Source organism: Balaenoptera borealis (genome assembly GCF_965194805.1).
Source record: "Balaenoptera borealis genome assembly, chromosome: 8".
Classification (NCBI taxonomy): Eukaryota; Metazoa; Chordata; class Mammalia; order Artiodactyla; family Balaenopteridae; genus Balaenoptera; species Balaenoptera borealis.
The window spans coordinates 41,669,698-41,683,516 of record NC_138865.1 but is presented as its reverse complement, the minus strand read 5'-3'; the positions used below and the strand labels follow the sequence as shown (position 1 = coordinate 41,683,516).

At 47.2% G+C, this 13,819-nt stretch overlaps 2 protein-coding genes across 5 annotated transcripts in view; one reads left to right on the top strand and one right to left on the bottom strand.

The window, feature by feature from the left end:
• KIF24 (kinesin family member 24) overlaps positions 1-1,188 on the bottom strand; it is a 60,674-nt gene extending 59,486 nt beyond the window's left edge. Inside the window, exons 1-2 of one of the 2 annotated variants that reach the window (XM_082402390.1) lie at positions 1,109-1,188; positions 729-983 (exon numbers count right to left, since the gene is read on the bottom strand). The gene's annotated coding sequence lies outside the window, so the exon portion shown is untranslated. Of the gene's footprint in view, positions 1-728; positions 984-1,108 lie in introns of those variants that run through there. The other variant, XM_082402392.1, reaches the window with a different exon arrangement.
• Positions 1,081-12,229, top strand: NUDT2 (nudix hydrolase 2). 3 transcript variants are annotated; one of them, XM_082402480.1, is made up of 4 exons: positions 1,127-1,240; positions 9,134-9,236; positions 9,440-9,581; positions 11,640-12,229. In XM_082402480.1, the coding sequence occupies exons 3-4, from the start codon at positions 9,455-9,457 to the stop codon at positions 11,954-11,956; spliced, it is 444 nt and encodes a 147-aa protein (XP_082258606.1). In that variant the 5' UTR covers positions 1,127-1,240; positions 9,134-9,236; positions 9,440-9,454; the 3' UTR covers positions 11,957-12,229. The 3 variants fall into 3 exon arrangements, with proteins under 3 accessions (XP_082258605.1, XP_082258606.1, XP_082258607.1); XM_082402481.1 differs by lacking the exon at positions 1,127-1,240 and adding an exon at positions 6,125-6,199; XM_082402479.1 differs by lacking the exon at positions 9,134-9,236 and having other exon boundaries at positions 1,081-1,240.
• The last annotated feature ends 1,590 nt before the right edge of the window (positions 12,230-13,819 follow it).

Below are 13,819 nucleotides of genomic sequence, written 5' to 3'. Positions count from 1 at the left end.
CACTAAGACACAGAGATCAAGTCTTTTGGCATACAGCAACAACAGAATGGTTTGTTTTAAGCAAAGACTAACAGGGAGTCTAATAAAAACACTGGGAGACCAAGACTAAAAGCCACAATGCGGGAAGAGTTGTAGTAAGCAATCCAAAAGTTTTCCCTTTCACGAAGAGTGGAAAGCCCAACCATAAACTTTCAGGTCCTTTTGCATATGAGATCAGGATGCCCTCCCCCTTCCCCCATAAAGATAAAAAATAATCTCTGTATGGGAGGGAAAAAGGGGCAGGGCATAGAGGGGAATCCAATTTATTTGTGGTGAATTAAATTCAACTCAACAAATATTTCCTAAAAAATCTACTATGTGTAAAACATTGTGAAAGATGCTTGCCTTGCCTCAAAGACCTCAGAATTATATGGGAGAAGGGAAGAGAATGGGGTTCACGGAAGTACCCAAGGAGGAACAGAAGCTCTCTAAGAGAGGTTCCAGTCAGGGCTATAGGTCCAAAGGGGTAAAGAGGACTTCGAGACTCAGAAAAGGTTTCACGGGAGAAGTGAGGGAGAGGGTAGGCGAGTGGGTGAACATTCGGACCATCGGGAGAGGTCAACTCCCGGTCCCCTCCCAACTGCCCGCCTCCTCACGCGCTTGGCGGGCGCCCTGCTCACCCTCTCCCGCGGGGCAGGCAGCAAGGCTCCCGGCCCACCCCACCCCGGTTCTCCCCCGCCATTTCTCACCTTGGAGGCTTTCAAATTCCTCCTCGATCAACCCTGTCTGAAGACAGGAGAAAACGCTGACAGGAAAGAGCCCCAAGGCGGGCGACCGAGGCGTGCTGTCGGCTCACTAGCTTGAGCCTGCCGCCAGGCCGCATCCCCATGGTAACACCGCCAAGCGCCGGTTCGAACGCCCGCGCCGACGCCCGCGCGCTGGCAGACCAGCACCATTCACCAATGGGCATCCAGGGAACTCGTGGACGTGGGCCGCCTTCTCTTCTAGAAGACCAATCAGGGAACTAAGGAAACGGTGGGCGTAACTCTCAATTTCCGTCTTTCGATCTTTCAACCAATTACTCCGCTCAAGTGAAGATCTCGCGATGTTCTAAGTGAGAGAACCTCACCTTTGAGGCGGGTCCAGAATCCTTCTGCCCGGAGCTGTTGGTCGCCCAAAGCGAAATCGAGCTCTCCGGATTGGTCGACGTACCCCCGGTCTCCGTTCAAGGCCCGCCTCCTGCCTCATTCCACTTCGGAAGGTGAGTAACCTTAGGGAGGGTCCATTGGCTTTAGTTCTCCGCGGCGGAAGTGAGGCTCGGAGCTATGGAAGTCTGCAGCTGACTAACCTCCCGTCGCTGTGGGGTCAGAGGTGGTCGTTCCCTCCTCCAAGTTGGCAGTGGGGCGTGGTTAGGCCAGGCCCCAGACGCTCGCAGGACCTCAGTTTTCCTGTATGCGTAGGGAGAAGGGATCAGTGGCCCCACGAGCCTTGCTTGCCCTCGTGCAAGTGGTGATCGGGTGGGTCGTCGGAAGCCCAGAGTTCCGGGTGTAGGGCCCAGCGACCCGAGGGCCATTCCTTCCCCTCCTTGGGCCTCAGTTTTAACATTGTTGTTACCTTTTAAACCCTGCCTACTTTCCAAAAGAGGTTTTATATTTTCTAATTGCTTCATTTATTGAATGGATAATATCGTGGCAATTATAGCAGAAATAAAGAAAGTCACACGGGAGTCCCACTACCTAAAAAAATAACTTCCTTTTTCCTTGTTGTGGCTTAGTTTGGACCTTATGTATTTATTTTATCTCCTAAGGGGAAAATATATGAATGACAAATTAAAATAAACTGAATGCAATCAAATAGGCAAATGTAGCGAATGTAGAGTCGAGGTTGAGAGCAGTGATGTTGGGAGACAGGCAGATCTGCTTTTGAGTCACTACCCAGACACATGTCTGAGCTGTAATTTCCTTTTTCCTCTTCTGAAAACTGGCAGTAGTGCCTCGTGGGGTTGTTGTGAAGATTAAGTGAAATAACAAAGGTAAAGCACTTGGCACAATGCCTGACAAGTAGTAACTCTTCCAAAAATGATAGCTATTATCTTCATAATAGAAACAAGCAAATATACTAGCCAATGGAGCCAGCAGATGTACTGTAACTGAGTACCCAATTTAGTTCAAAACTTGTCAGTTAAATAACTAATAATTCAGGAAGCAATACATTCTTCAAAAGAGTGGAATTTCTTCCTAGTAGCTATATCAAGAGGAATTTATCCTGTGGGGCCATCAGGGATATACATGGTGTGATCACCGGTAGTTTTGCAGAAAATGTGAAAAGCCATTTCTTGATTCAACTGTCAATAAAAGCTAAGAGCATGCCCTTAAAACATAACATAGAGAAGCTTTCTGATAATCTTGTATGATACAGGGGTAAGCGTGACTCGTATATTCAGTACATCTATGTCAGACCCTACATATACATTATTTTAAACTCTACAGCAACCGTGAATAGTAGGTTTTTGTTTCCTTGTTTGTAAGATGAGGAAAATGAGGCCTAGAAAAGTTAAGTATTTTGCTCAAAGTAAGACACTGTTAAATTAGGGAGCTAAGTCGCACTGCGAAGCCAGCCATGCTTTTCTGTGTTGTGCCGTGCTGTTTCTGACTGAAAGGGGATGAAAATACTTGGAATACCAGATGTACAAGCAGCTTTACCCAAATGGAGGGAGGTGGGCTGCAGAGATACCTACAGTGGAAGCAAAATCTTTAACAGGAAATTTCAGCCTTGGGAAATGAAGAGATGGGATGAGGTGATCACTGAACTCTAGACGCATGTGTCCATTTACTTTGTGGGTAGTCTATAGCACTTCAAATTCAACTTGTCCCAAACAGGAATCATTTGCGTACATTCTACTTCTACTTCTACTTAGTCACTCAAACCAAATACCTCTCCCTTTACCTCTCCCTTGGACAATGAAACATCAAATAGTGTTGATTTTCTCTTTGAGACCTCTCAAATTCATCCCTTCCTCTCCTTTCTCACTGCCTCTGCCTTAATTTGACTCTGTATCATTTGTCATCTGGACTGTTGGCAACAGGCTTGTAACTGGTTGGCCTCCTTGCCTTCTGATTCTTTCTCCACTTTCCCTGCTGTCAGAATGTCTCTGTAAAATGTCAACCTAACCATACTACAGCCATGTCCAAAACCAGTCCAAGGCTCCTCATTGCCTATGGGATAGAAACTAAGTTTTATCAATGGAATGTCATCTTGTGCTTGAGGGTCTTTGCTCACACTCCTCCCTTGGCCTGGAGTGTCCCTTGCCACCTTTATTCTGCTTGGTAAACTCCTAGTCATCCCTCAAAATCCTTATGGCGTACCCCTTGACCTAAAGATATCACCCCTTCTTTGCTACATTTACATCTTACACATACCCTTGTGATGCAAAAAACACATTTGGTAACTTGTCTGTTTAAACATCTTCCACTTTCACTAGTATTCAGCTTCCTATCTACTCTTCAATCCTGTTACACTGCCTGTCGAATGGGACACACTCAACAGACATTAGATGAGCGAATGAATCCTTTCAGGCTCTAGTATTAGAATTCCCCGTGTTTGCTTTCCAGAATTGTACAGCAGGTGGCACTAATAGGCCATTTAACAGATCTCCTTCACTAGAAATGATTTTTGTCCCAACCTTGTCTGACTTGGCGTCATCCTAGAAGCCAATATTCATGTCATTACAGGTGAAATCTCCTGTTTCCTCCCTCAGCCAAATGGCAAAGATAGCAAGGTGACTCAGCAGCTTGGTCTCTGTGAGAAAAGAGAGTGGCAGATGTCCAGGGAAAGGTGCAGTTGAGGGAACATTTTTATTCAATTTATGGTAGTTGGGAGCTTTTTTCTTTCTTTCTTTTTAGTTTTATCTTTTTGCTGTTGTTACAAGAGAGAGCTTTATTCAAAGATGGGAGCCTCATTTCTGTCCACTCCTTTGAAAGGGAAGAAGGGACTTGGAGAATTGGAGAAAAGACCACTGTGATGTGGGAAGTGAGGGAAACATGAGCAGTCACAAAGTTGCTTGTGGGCAGGCAGAGTTGGCCTTCCTCCTCGAAGTGGAGTGGCCTGGGCAAATTTCCAGGACACCAGTGCCCTAAGTTAGGAATTTGTGTGCTTGTCCCAGGCTAGCATCCAGTGTGTCCCCAGTACTTGGTGCTTGGGAACCCTCAGGCTACTCGGTATGGTTTTGAACGTGTGGTTATAGGTTCCTGCTTCCCAGAAAAAAAGCAGAAGAGGCATAGAAACCTTTATCAGAGACACAAAGTTTAGGGGCCTCAGACTACACTTTACCCCTCCAGGACTGTCTTTGGGCACCAAGACCTTCATCTATACCACCCTCCAACTAAAACCTCTTCTGTGGAAAAGAGTCCAGTTAAACATATTTAAAATCCTCCATATGAATATAGATCAAAGTGTGGGAATTTTAGAACTGGAAATGATTTTATAAATCATTTTTGTGTCCTCTCTCAGGGCCACTTGTGCCCTAAGCCCTGCTCTTTCACGGTAAGCAAAGCAGTATAAAGGGAAAAAAATACAGATTTTGGAGTTAGACTTACTTGAATTCAAATCTCAGCATTCACAGACCAGCTATGCCTTTGGGCAAGTATTTTAAACTTTCTGAATCTCAGTTTCCTCATCGTAAACTGGAGATAATAATGCTTATTGTGAAGAGTTGTCTTGAGCATTAGAAAAGATATACGTAAAGAACCTTGCACAGGATAGATGCTTAATTGATAACATGGTGGGGTGAAATACTGTTTCTGCTAGAGGGATTTTACACTAGGAGGAACAAGTCGGGGGGTAGGATTTGGAGAGCTCTTTCTGTATGTAAAGGTACATTTATGAGGGCTTTGGGGGTTGAACTATGCTTGCAGTAGCACTCTGATTAATTTGATGAAAATATTGGAACACAGCACATCAGTATAGCCATTATCTGTGAATTATGTTTTGGCACCTAAGTCCTGAACCTCCTAGGCTGTGAGGGAATTGTATCTATAGAGAAAGCCAAGAGTACTTTTCGTTAGCTTCTGGAACCTTCTGATGACATTGAGGGTTTTTTTGTTCGGGGTTTTTTTAACCACCTAAGGCACTTTGCCACTTTTCTGAAGTGTGAATTGCCTGCTGTCAGCCTGGAGTTCTCACCTCCGCAATCCTGGCTGCAGGCATCTTTGCATATTAGACGCTGTGTTCTTTAACCCCCTGAGGTTTGAATCCACTCAGAGTTTGTGCGTGCCAGAACGTGTGTGTGTGTGTGTGTGTGTGTGTGTGTGTGTGTGTGTGTGTGTGTGTGTGTGTGTGTGTGTGTGTGCGCGCGCTTATGAGGGAGAGAGAGAGAAATCTGGCTACTTTCAAACCCCAGGACAGTTTCAGCTCCGTGGTCTCCAGAAAAACAGAAAACCTCCAACAATAGCTCCATTGACTTTTATGTAAATGGCACTCCTCAGGAAAACACTGGGCTATTTCCCAAAGTCCCAGAACGTACCCTGAACATTTGTTTGAGTGGGAGGTGGGGAGACAGTTCTGTTGAGTCAATGAACATCTGTTGAGAGCTGCTGTGCTGGGTCCCAGGAGACAGCTCATAGTCTGGCTCTTACCTGCCAGAGGTACAGACAGAGATTTACCATACTAGGCATGTGTGCTTGTGGTGGCTTTGTACTGTGTCCACTTAGCTGAGCTGGAACCGAGTTTCACAGGATTCCCTTCCTGTATGGTTCCAATTGGGGTTGACCTCAAGAAAATTTTGTGCAATATTTGGAAAACTGAAGTGAAGTAGCGGCCAGTACACTGTGAAGGATACCGGGCATGATGGCAGTGCCTACCTTTTGACACTGATCTGCTGGCTCACCTTGGTGGTGCAGGACAGCACCCGGGCCTGCAGCTCCCCAACGCCTGCTGAATCTCCTCCTTCAGCTGCTCTGACAGTCCTAGGCTAGATGTACGTTCAGCTCTGTGGCAAAGGTCCCTTGCTTCTCCTGCAACTCACCCGAGTCAGTGAGCTTGGAGACAGTGAACAGAAGTCGATTTGTTCTCACAGGTTCCAGTTCTTTCTCTCCTCCACTTCACAGCCAGCTTTCCTTCCCAACTGCTGGCCTCACCGACTTACAGAGACTTCAGACCTAACACCAGATGCAGAAGTGACAGAGTTGTGTGGATTTCTCCATCAACTTCCTAATTGGACAAGGTCTAATCCCTATACTAAATTCTTACTTTACCGTTGCTCATAGTGTTCTGTTTCTCTTATCAAACCCTACAGTAGAAGATTATTCAAGCCATGTTAAAGGCCCAGAAGATGGAGTGATTAGAAGCCAGAAGCTTCACAGAAGAGGTGACATCTGAGTTGTTGCTGAAAGGATGAGGAGGTGGTTAAATGGATGGGGAAGGAAGAAATTCTAGAGGACGGCTGGCTCAAGCCAAGCAATTGAAGGGCAAATAGGAGTTCTGCCTTTCTGGCCTCTCTGTGGGTGCAGAGCATAGAGAGAAAGTGAGCATCTATCTGATCCTAGCTCTTCTTGTTCCATCAAGATGAACCGTTGGTCAGCCTGCTTCTTAGATGTGGTCACCGCTGAATACTGGTATCTACTGAGATACATTTTTGCTGGGTGCGCCCCTGTCAGTGACCTAAGCCTCCTCCCCACAGGAAAATATTGGCCTGTTCCCGTCTCCCCAGTAGTTCCACATGGCCACCCCAGGCCTGTCTTTCTTGGCCCCCCATGCAGCATCTTTGTTTCCTCATGCTGTATTGGCGATGGCAGTGGTGTGGAGGGAGGGCACTGTGCCCACTAGTCTGGGATCCCTAAGCTTATTGAGGGGTTCCAACATCCATTCCATGGGACTCCACTCGAAGCAGGGGCCAGGTGCCCTACGCCTATAACTTGCTAATACTTTCTGAGCATCTTGATAGGAAAGCATGGGATCAGGTACCTGTTTCTGCCTAAACCTGGAACCAGTCATTTGAAATCTTGCTTCACCAGTTCTTTGGTGACAGGGTTCCTTCTGGCTTCCAGAATAAGGAACGTTCTCAGCATAAATAGGGAGGCCAGGGAAACAGAACACCATATTTAGTAAAAGCCTGATACCAGTTTACATATGAATTTTAAACTCAAAAAGAACCGTACTTTACATACTGTTATGAGCCATTCTTTTTCCACTGAAAATCTTTTTACAAGCAGCACGTTTGACTCTACCTCATTTTTTTAAAGGCCTCATAATCTTCCATCATATAGATGAAATACTGTACTTATTTAACCATTCCCATATTGATATTTGTTTCTGCCCTTTTTTTCTTTTTGTGTGTGTGTGTACATCTTAAACATGTATTTCTATATGTCAGTATGCCTAGAATTGGAATTCCTGGGTCTAAGGGAATGTGCATTTTATGTTTTGATAATTATTACCAAATTGTCCTCCTAAGGGGATATGCTAATTTAATCTCCCACCAACAGTAAATGAGAGCACAGACCATTTCAAAAACCCATTCTGAGATTATTTCCAATCCTTAAAAACTCTCATTACAGGTGTAGAAAGGTTTGGAAAGGTCACAGTGTTGGGTGTGCTTGGTTTTTTGGGTAAGGAACCACTGTTCTCTAGAGTAACATTACCATCTGTTGGTAGTCCTGAGAATTGCCCTGGAACAGGTTGTGATTTGGGTCTGATTTTTAGGCCTTTGACAAATGCAAGCTCATCTTGATTGAGCACCAACAAGGGGGCCATGGAGACCATCAGCATCTACTCCAGCCACCCTTTCAGCATCAGCTCTGCCACCTGTGAGCACCAGCTCCTTCTTTGGCCCTGGAATCTTGGAGATGAGACCCTCCGACTCGGGCCTCTCCCTACCTGGGCCACTCTCTCAGGCCTCCGCTGCATTTGAGACACCTGGTTTTCTTTCAGTTCTGCTGTCTCACCTCGGAACCTTTGCCCATGCTGTTCCCTCTACCTGGAACAAATCTCTCCTCTTTCCCTTTGACAGCTTACCTTCTACTCATCCTTTACTTCTCTGCTCAAACATCCCTTCTTCCAGGAAGCATTCCTTGATCCCTCAGTCAGGGTTAAGTTACCAATCACACATTTCCCCTTTGGAGCACATACCTTATTGGCAATTATTTTTAAATTTGCTTAACTATTTGATTAAAGCCTGCCTCTTCCACTAGAATATAAACTATATTCTATATTCTTGTGAGGGCAAAGGCCAAGCACAGTACTTGGTACATAGTAGGTACTCAATAAATATTTGTCGAGTGAACAAATGGTACAAGTTTTTCTTTTGCAGGGCTTCACATAAAGGATCTTCCATATTTTTTGTTACCTTGATTACATGTCCTCCTTCAGATGATGAATTTTTTTTTCATTTCTGCAGATATTCCTACTCCCTTCCTGTCTTTTGTTGTTGTTGACATTTTTTTCTGAAATGGAAAAAAGGCTAAATGGAAAAGACTAAAAAAGTCTGTCTTCATTGTATTTCTGATTATAAAAATAATAAATGTTCTCTGTAAATTTCCAAATAATACAGATATATATGGAGCAGAAAATGAAAGTCTCCCCATAATCTCATCCCCCCCCAGAAAACAGTATTAATGATGTGTATCCTTCAGACATTTGTCTGTGCATAATGAAATCTACTGAGATTACATTCCAAGCACTGTTCTAAAGCACTTTACAAAAGTTAAGTCATGTAATCCTCATAGCAGCTCTTTACAGTAGAGCTATTACTATCCTGTCTTACAGCTATGGAAACAGGCTTAGGAGCTAATCACACAGTGAATACATGGCAGAGTCAGAACTTGAACCCAGGCTCCAGGTTCACACTCTTGACTACTCTGCTAGTTCACCTCTGATGGGGTAGGAAAGAGACTTTCTACCATGTGTTCCCCTTTATATTTTGAGTTTTGAACCATGTGAATGTATAACATTCCAAAACGGATAAAAGATTGAAAAAAAATCAATAATAAATTTTTAGTACACTAAGCTACCCTTTCTAAGTGACCCTTCTGAGCCATCAGAAACCACATTGTTGGGGTCTCTTTGCTCCAGAGACTCAGGTTGGAGGCTGAGGGAAATAGGATTGTGAATTTGATGATAATATTGTACTGCATCTCTCCCATTCCCCGCATCTCTCCAGTTTCAGTGGGGTTGCTTCTGAGGATCTCCAGTCTCTACATACACACGCCAGCCCTGTTTTAGCTGGGAGACCTGGAGGAGTTGGGATAGAGCTACAGTAACAGGTAGGGACCAAGGTCCTGCAGTTACACACAAAGGCCTGTCTCTGACTCCTGGTTTTCCCCCATTGGTTCTCAGCATGCTGCCTTTGTCTGTAGGTGATGAGGTCACTGTTAGCTGGTCTGTGCTACTCTGCAGCACCAGAGTGCTGCCCCCAGTATGGATCTTCCTGTTTTGTGTAACTAACTTCGAACATCTTTTTTGTTAGACCTTCAGATAGACCATGGCCCTGAGAGCATGTGGCTTGATCATCTTCCGAAGATGTCTCATTCCCAAGATGGACAACACTGCAATTGAGTTTCTACTGCTGCAGGCATCAGATGGCATTCATCACTGGACTCCTCCCAAAGGTGCGAGGCCAGGGGGGCAGGCTTTGGGGAAATGCCAAGCACTGTTCAGAAATCCACCCTGCCAGCCACCCTGCAAGGCTTGCTTCCCAGTCATTGTGTAGCAGGAGGGGGTGGGGTGGGCAGGAGCTCTTGATCCTTTCTACATACAAAGTCTCCATGCCAGGCCAGAGAAGAACTGGAAATAGAACTCTGTGGCTGAATTCCAGAGCAGAAGCAAGACCTGGTTTTCTTTCCTTTTTTTTTCCTCTTCTCCGCGCCATGCAGCACGTGGGATCTTAGTTCCCGACCAGGGATTGAACCCGTGCCCCCTGCAGTGAAAGCACGGTGTCTTAACCACTGGACCGCCAGGGAGGTCATAACACCTGGTTTTCTTGCATCAGTCACCAGAGCCTCTGTGGTGAACGGCTGGGTAGGGGAAGAGGCACCGGGCTGGGAATTGGGGACCTTGGGGTCAAGTTATTACTGGGCTACAGGTCAGGAGCCCATAGTGAACAGCCCCCAGACAGAAGGGAGCAAGTGGGGTCAGGGAGGGGTGAACAAGACTCCAGGGTTGGAGGAAAACAAGGAAGTGGGAATAGGAAATAAAATTTGCACATTCAAGTTTCACTGAGGAGAAACAAGGTGGAAAAAAAAGAGACAGAAGTGTCACCGATACTATGAATAGGAATATTCACACTTGCCTCCTGATCACCTCAGTCACACTGCACGGTCCCTCTCGCTGAAAGATTTCAAAGGACCTCTCTGAATTTTTCCCTGCTTGGGCCTGGGGCAGAAGTTACCCTGTTAACGCTGCTGTGAGAATGCTGAATAGATGCTGCTGGGCAGGGTGTGCCCAGAGACTCCCACACAGTTCTGAGGGAAGGTCGGGCATCCTGGATCAGCGTCACCTGTCTCACCACCAGCGTCCCTCCCACCTTCCTCCCCTGGTGCGTTACCTACCTGTCTTTGTGTCCGTGGCTGTATGAGGTGCTATACAGAGAAAATTCCCTAGCAGCCATGAACGAAAATGGGCTTTTAAGTCCAAGCTCCTGGCTGCTTTCTGTGGGAGCTGTGCAGCAGCAGCTGACTCAGGGCACTGCTCTGAGGACCCCTGGGAAGGAGGAGGCTAGGATGTAGCCCTGTCTTTGAACTAAGAAGAGAACAGCTAAGAATTCCTGCTCTCTATGAGCTCCTGAACCAGGAGGCCCCCAGCAACTTGCTGGAGCCATGTGTTGACCGAGGCTGCCAGACCCCTCCCAGGCCTTCTTGGCCGCCCCTGGGCAAGCTGAGAATTTGCAGGGAGGGCTCGAGGCAAAGCTGAGGGCTGCTCCTAGTCTGCAGAGCTTCAAGTTCTCTTACAACAGTTTCTTGGCAGTTGTCTGTTTGCGTTTGGGCCTTGCCAACAAATTTTCTTAGAACTGGCTCTCAGCTTGTCCTTAGTCTAAGTTCCCATCAGGACTTTCCCTATGAAACTGGAATCTGGCCTTGCTCAGTTAGAAAGATGAAAACAATTTGGAAGAGCCTTGATAGCTACTTGGAAACAGCTGCCGGTGCCTCAGTGCAGGGTTTGGAGACAGACTGTTGGCCCTGGGACTTCAGGGACCAACTGCAGACAGTGTTAAGTCTTCACTGTGCATTGTAGGTGACGTGCTCCCTCTTCAGCCAGCTCCCACCTGGCAAGAAAGGACTGCCCCTCCTTGGGAAAATCACATTAAGGTGTCCCAGGGAAGGGTCTCCCTGAGAATATGGGATGAAGAGAACTCCAAAGAAAAATAAAGCAGAGGTCTGAGGGAGGCTGTCTCTCTCACCATCGAAGAGCAGTATTCTAGACCAGACTTGCCAAATATATGGTTTGTTTCACTCTCTGCAGAGAAGATGGGGTGGGGAGGAGGGATTGCCCAGACACCACAGAGCCAGACACTGCCTGCCCTGTACCCCATTCCTAGGCATGTTAGGATATTGCCAAAGCTTAGCAACACCTAGAAGAGTCGCCAGAGACCCCAGCTTTAAATCATCTGACCTGGAAAATCCAGCTTTGTTGAAGATTATATCCACCTTCTCTTCTTTTCTCCTAACCAGGCCATGTGGAACCAGGAGAAACTGACTTGGAAACAGCCCTTCGGGAGGCTCAGGAGGAAGCAGGCATAGAAGCAGGCCAGCTGACCATCATTGAGGGATTCAGAAGGGAGCTCAATTATGTGGCCAGGGAGAAGCCTAAAACCGTCATCTACTGGCTGGCAGAGGTAAAGGACTACGACGTGGAGGTCCGCCTCTCCCACGAGCACCAGGCCTATCGCTGGCTGGGGCTGCGTGAGGCCTGCCAGTTGGCTCAGTTCAAGGAGATGAAGGCGGTGCTCCAGGAAGGACACCAATTTCTCTGCTCCACAGTGGTCTGAACTCACCAGATCAGGGTCTTTTGCCTCCGTAGGATCCTTGAGGGCTTCTGAGGTGAACTACCTTTGCTTCTAGGGAAGCCTGTGCCGCTCTTTGGCTCATTATAGCAGATTGCAGACAGGCTGGTAAAATCAGCTGAGGACCCTCAGAGAAGAGCAAGCAAAAATCTCAGCTGGGTGGAAAGGAAGGGAAAGGAGTTTAAAAAAAAAAAAAAAAAAAAGGCCAAGCCCAGTGAGTGCATCCTTATACTTTATGAATAAACCTCAAGCAGTTTATCTCTCCTTCTAACCTGCTGTATTTATTTCATGGGCTCTTGCCTTGGGTGGGGAGAAAAGCTAGAGTGAATCAGAGCTCTGACCTTAGCTGGAGGGAATCCTGTATCCAAGCACTGTACCCCAGAGAAGCTGAGGGACGGAGTCGGAATCAGAGAGACCCAGCACTGCCGGGTGGCTCTCCTGCCTCTGGACCTCCAAGCACCCTCACCCCACCCCACCGGTGTGCCTGAGACATAGTGACTTGTAGTGGACAGGATATACAAGCAAGTGGGACTGGAGTGCAGGAATGGAGTCTGCTACACAATCGGCCCACCATATCCGCGGATATCGAGGGCCGACGGTGGGACTCAAACCCTCGGAATTTGGTATCCTCAGTGGGTCCTCAAACCAATCCTCCACGGATAACGAAGGACGACTGTACTCGCTAATGTATCTTTCCCTGGCACCAGGCACATATGTTATAGGTGCTCAGTAAATATTTCCTAAGATAATTCGAGACCCAAGGAACATTGGAACAAATCCCCAGTCACAACAGGGGAAGGAAGGACAGGCAACCCTGGGCCACCAGGTCAGTGACACATACGCTCCAACCTCCCAGCCCAGTCCTGACTCCCAGGGTCAGCGTGGTTGTCAGCATGACTGAGGCCACTGGCAAGGGGCAGGCCTGAGCCTGGGGGGCTCAGCTGGACCACCCAGCAGCCCTGTCACTACCCCGTGCATTCCTCACCCGCAGCTGCCTTCCCCGCCTTTAGCAAGCCCTCGTCATTGGCATTTCTCTCTTCCCACCTGCTCCCTTTTTCCACAATTCAACTGTAAGATCCAGAGCCGCAAGAGCTGCGTCTCAGCCCTCTTTCCCCTAAGCTACTAGGGCTCAAGGAATGCAGGGTAGGTGTTAGATCCTACAGCCCTTCCAGGAGCTGTTAGCAGCTGGATTCATGTGGGTTTCTTTAGAGGGTTGTTGCCCAATGAAGTACAGAAAATTGGATGGGAAGGGGCATTGGCAAAGGTCAACCTGGATTACCAGGGTCAAGAACAGCCACCCCCAGAGGAAGGAGAGAGAAGTCACCCAGGTCTTCGATCAGGCCTCCAGATGTTTTCAGTCACTGGTTCTCCGTGCAGACAGGGCAAAAGTACTAGCGAACAGGATTTTGGAGCCCTGCCAGGGACCTGAATGGTTTCGTTCCTCACCCCTCTGAGCGGCACTCCCGGAAGGAGGCCTGCTACAGGAAGTTTTTGGAGCTTAGTGCTCTCCTTCCAGGCCAGCAGGGACCACATCCCACTGATTTAATAAGTGCCTGCTGGGCAGTGGTGCCAAACCACAGACTAACAAGGGCTGGCTGGCCCTGTGCGCTCAGCATGGGAGTCTGTGGAATCTCAAAATGTTAAGACCTCATACATCAGAGTTGGAAGGGACCTGGAAAATGACCTGATTCTGCTGCTCACTTTTTTAGCTGAGGATATTGAGGCTTAAGAAGGTAGATGACCTTGGCAGTTGCCTATATGTGAGGTCCTTTGAGGATGAGGTGCCAGAGGGAAGACTCTGCCTTAGAATATCTTGTACAGCTTTGGAGTCATTCTTCTGGGACTTAC

Excerpts from the sequence above, each read along its gene's own strand:
- NUDT2 (XM_082402479.1), top strand. The coding sequence starts at position 9,455 with ATGGCCCTGAGAGCATGTGGCTTGATCATCTTCCGAAGATGTCTCATT. Across the intron at positions 9,582-11,639 it reads TCACTGGACTCCTCCCAAAG|GCCATGTGGAACCAGGAGAA; the intron begins GTGCGAGGCCAG and ends TCTCCTAACCAG.